The 4,839-nt window shown below is 36.5% G+C and overlaps 1 protein-coding gene across 1 annotated transcript; it reads right to left on the bottom strand.

Annotated features, from left to right (window-relative positions):
• Positions 1-3,436: 3,436 nt before the first annotated feature.
• LOC101996867 (olfactory receptor-like protein I9) lies at positions 3,437-4,379 on the bottom strand. The gene is given in 2 exon segments (XM_026780645.1): positions 3,437-3,857; positions 3,859-4,379. Coding segments are annotated over 2 exon segments (942 nt in total).
• Positions 4,380-4,839: the final 460 nt, after the last annotated feature.

Here is a 4,839-nt window from a genome sequence, read left to right as displayed (position 1 = left end):
GAGGGACTTGATCTGGGGAGGGGGAGGGAAATGGAAGGCGGTGGCGGGGAGGAGGCAGAAATCCTTAATAAATAAATAAATTAAAAAAAAAAGCTGTTCATAGCTGTCTTCTATTAACATGTTGACATCCAGTAGTGCCAGCACCATTTGTTAAAGATTCTTTCCATTTTCTAGTATCTTCTTTAATTTCTTTCTTTAGTGACTTAAAGTTTCTGTCATATAGGTCTTTTAGTTATTTGGTTACATTTAGCCAAGGTTATTTTATGTTTGTGGCTATTGTAAAGGATAATGTTTCTCTGATTTCTTCCATGGCCCAATTATCATTTGTATATAGGAGGGCTACTGAGTTGTTTGAGTTAATCTTGTGTCCCACCACATTCCTGAAGGTATTTATCAGCTGTAGGAGTTCCCAGGTAGAGCTTTTAATAGATATATCGATTGATAGATAGATAGATATAGATATATTCATATCATGTGCAAGTAGTGAAAGTTTGACTTATTCCTTTCCAATTTGTATCCCCCTGATCTCTTTTTGTTGTCTTATTGTTCTAGCTAGAACTTCAAGTACTATATTGAATCAATATTGAGAGAGTGAACATCTTGTTTTTTTTTTTCCTGATTTTACTGGAATCGCTTTGAGTTTCTCTCTGTTTAATTTGATGTTGACCATCAGCTTGCTGTAAAATGCTTTTATTATGTTTAGATATGTTCCATGTGTCCCTGTTCTCTTCAAGACCTTTATCATGAAGAAATGTTGGATTTTCTCAAAGCCTTTTTCAGCACCTAATGAGATGATAGTGTGTTTTTTTTTTTTTTTGCTTTCATTTTTATCATATGGTGGATTACATTGACAGATTTCCATATGTTGAACCAACCTGACATCTCTGGGATGAAGTTTACTTGGTCATTCATGGTGGATCATTTTTTGATGTGTTCTTGGATTTGGTTTGCCAGTATTTTATTTAGTATTTTTACATCAGTGTTTATTAGGGAAATTGTTCTGTAGTTCCCCTTCTTTGTTGCATCTTCATGTGATTTGGGTATCAGGATAACTGTAGCCTTGAAAGTGGAGTTTGGCAATGTTCCTTCTGTTTCTAATACGTAGAACAATTTGAAGAGTGTTAGAATTAGCTCCTCTGAAATTCTTATAGAATTCTGTACTGAAACCATCTGGTACTGGGATTTTGTTTTTTTGTTTGGGAGACTTTTGATGACTATTTCTATTTCCTTAGGGATTATAGGTCTATTTCAATTGTTTATCTATTTTTGATTCAATATTGGTAGGTGGAACCTATCCAGAAAATGCAAACTTCTACAACCACTTTGAAAATCAATATGGTGGTTTCTCAGAAAATTAGGAATCAACCTACCTCAAAACCCAGAGATACTAATCTTGGGCTTATACCCAAAGGTTACTCAATCCATACCATAAGGTCACTTCCTCAACAATGTTTATAGCAGCATTATTCATAATACCAGAACCTGTAAATAATCTAAATGTCCCTCAACTGAAAAATGAATAAGGAAATTATGGTATATTTACACAATAGAGTATCACTCAGCTTTAAGAAAAAAATGACCTCATGAAATTTGCAGGCAAATGGATGGGACTGGAAAAAAATTCTGAGTGAGGTACTCACCCATCTGTGGATATTAGATGTAAAGCCAAGGATAACCAGACTACAATCCACAGTTTTAAAAGATAGGTAACAAGGATGACGCTAAGAGGGACCCATGGATCACCCTGAGAAGAGGAATTAGATGAGATCTCTTAGGTAAGCTGAGGGCAAGGGAGACTATAAAGAGGAGGGTAGGATGGATGAGACCATGAGGGAACAGAATGATTGAGGGGAGAGGGATGGAGTGGGAAAGAAATGAAAAGGGTATCTTTATAGAGAGAGTCACTATGGTGTTAGGGAGAAACCTGAGGCTTGGGAAATTCATAAGAATCCACAAGGATGACCCCAATGAAGACTTCCAGCAATAGTGTACAGTATCCCCAAACTGACCTTTCCCTCTAATCAGATTGGTGAATACTCTGATTATCATCATAGAGGCTTCTTTCAAAAACCAATGGAACCAGATGCAAAGATCCACAAACAAGCACCAGGTCAAGCTCAACAAATCCAGTCAAAAAGAACTATGAGGGGATATATAAGCAAGGTGGGTCAAAATCATGATGGAGGAATCTGCAAAGAGAGCTGGACCAAGATCGTGGACACTCATAAACACTAGCCCGACAGCTGTGGAGCCTCCATGGGACCAAACTAGGCCTCCATATGTGGGAAACAGTGTAGAAGCTTGGATTATGTGAGGGGCCCCTGGCAGCAGGACCAGCATTTATCCCTGGTACATGAGCCAGATTGTTGTAGCCTATTTTCTATGGTGGGATGCCATGCTCAGCCTTTTTAGTTTGATGTAACCCACTTGCCACTTTTTAGTTTTTTGTTTGATTTTTATGTCTGTTTTCATCCTCAAATCTAAAGATTTTTGGGGGGGTTTCCTTCTAATAATGGTCTCATATTTCCATGTCTTATATTTAAGATGTTCATTTATTGGAATTCATTTTTTAAAAAAAATTATATTTTATGCTTTATTTTTTAAAAATTTAAGTTAAATATATTTTGATCATATTTCTCCCTCAGGACACTCTTCCCCTCCCTACTCACACAATTTTTAAGTTATATATCAAAAAAAATCACCCATTATAACATCAAAACTCTTCAAAACCAAGATAACAAAATAAGATCAAGCCCATAAAGAAAGAAAAATAAAAGAAAACATCAAGCTGTACCAAATATTTTTGTATGATTTTTGAAGAAACACACCAAGGTGTCCCTGGCTACTGATAAATACCAGATATAGAAAAAAAAGTACAATAATGAGAACAAAATACCAAGGACTTACTGAAATCTGTTTTCAGTCTTGATTAGTTTCCTAACCAAGACTAGTTAGAAAAACTATATAGACAATGGATTAAAGATAGATTTTAGGGGATTAAATTATAAAATTATTTAATTACAGACTGTAGAAAGAACATGTGAAAGCCTGGAAAAGGGCTGGTGAGTTGAGATATTTGGATAATTTTAAGTACAGATCTGAGATCATAAAGTATACATATATAAGCACACAGTCACAGTAGACATTAGGACAAAATGAGAAAATCCTGGAATAACAATGGGGATCATATATGATTTTAAGTCTACTAAAATATCCAGGACTGCCCGGACAAAACAAGGAGTGCATATTCAGGTCTCTCAAAATTATTTTCCAAATTCAGCTACTCATATAAACTCCTTCTAATTTTTGTAGTAAAAGTTATATTGTGGGACCTTTAAACAGTAGCATCCAAAGTGAGTAAAAATTATATAACAACATCCAATATTAATGTTAATTTTTTCTAAAAGAACTTATATAAAAATCTGAAGTGTTACCATCATAGGAAGGAAGTACTTTGCTTTTTACAAAATACTCTCTCTAATGCTCCCTTCATGTCTCTGTTCCTAAGGCTATAGATGAAGGGATTCAGCATGGGAGTCACCACTGTGTACATCAAAGTCATGATGGTCTCGTTCACAGTAGAGTTATTAGCAGAAGGACATAAGTAGAGACCAATGACTGTCCCATAGAATAGTGACACTACAGACAGGTGAGAACCACAGGTCGAAAAGGCCTTACGGATACCATGAGAAGAAGGGACCCTGAAGATGGAGGAAACAATTCTTGCATAGGAAACAATGATGAGAAGGAAAGGGAGGACAACTACAGGGCCTCCTAAGATAAATATCGCCAATTCATTATCATGAGCATCAGAACAAGCCAGTTTCAGCAAAGTAGTCATATCACAGAAATAGTGGGATCACATTGTCATCACAGAACGACAATCTGGCCGTGAGTAGGGTGTGTAACAAAGCATGGAATGTGGTCAGCACCCAACACAGTACCACCAGGCCCCCACAGAGCTTAGAACTCATGATGCTGGTGTAATGAAGGGGAAAACAGATAGCCACATAGCGGTCATAGGCCATAACCACAAGGAGGAAGGTCCCAAGGTATCCAAAATATAGAAAGAAGAATATTTGTGTCAGGCAGCCTACATAGGAGATGGATGGTACTTGGCTCTGCATGTTCTGCAACAATTTTGGCATTGTGACAGAGGAAAAGCAGAAATCAGCAAAAGACAAGTTGCTGAGAAAGAAGTACATGGGTGTGTGGAGACGGGAGTCCAGTAGAATGAGGACGATGATGAGGAGGTTCCCCAGGACAGTAGTGAGGTACATGGCTAAGAACAGGGCATAGAACAGGTTCTGTTGTTCTGGGGAGATGGGCAAACCCAAAAGGAGGAACTGTGAGATGACACTTTGGTTCTTCATTATCATTCTTAGTCTCCAGTATCCTAAGGAAAAAATATCAGGATTATTTAAAATAAAATAAAGTGAACATATAACTAAGTTATATAAGAACATATATATCTGACAGTCATCATATTAATGATAACTGCAAACTCCAGATGTCTGTAATTATTGCAATTATAAATGATTTTCTCAAATTCATAACATGTTTCTATCTCCCATCATTTCCTAGAGCTCTCTATGCCTTTTTTACTGAGATACAAAATGAACTAGTGCTTCTTTGTCCTGTTGCCTGCTCAACTCTTGTTTGTTCATTTGTAATTTGCCCTATTTTTGTATATTGATGTTCTTGATGAATTTGATAAACTATGTCATTGTAATTTTATAAAACTTTCAAGAAAAATACACATACTACGATGCCATAGATAGACATTACAAACTCAGACAACCATGTCTCTGTAGCATGGAGATTTCTGCTCTACTGTTC

The sequence above is a fragment of the Microtus ochrogaster genome, chromosome 7 (genome assembly GCF_000317375.1).
Source record: "Microtus ochrogaster isolate Prairie Vole_2 chromosome 7, MicOch1.0, whole genome shotgun sequence".
NCBI classification, from domain to species: domain Eukaryota; kingdom Metazoa; phylum Chordata; class Mammalia; order Rodentia; family Cricetidae; genus Microtus; species Microtus ochrogaster.
Note: the sequence above shows the minus strand (reverse complement) of the source record. Positions and strands in the feature narration are given on the sequence as shown.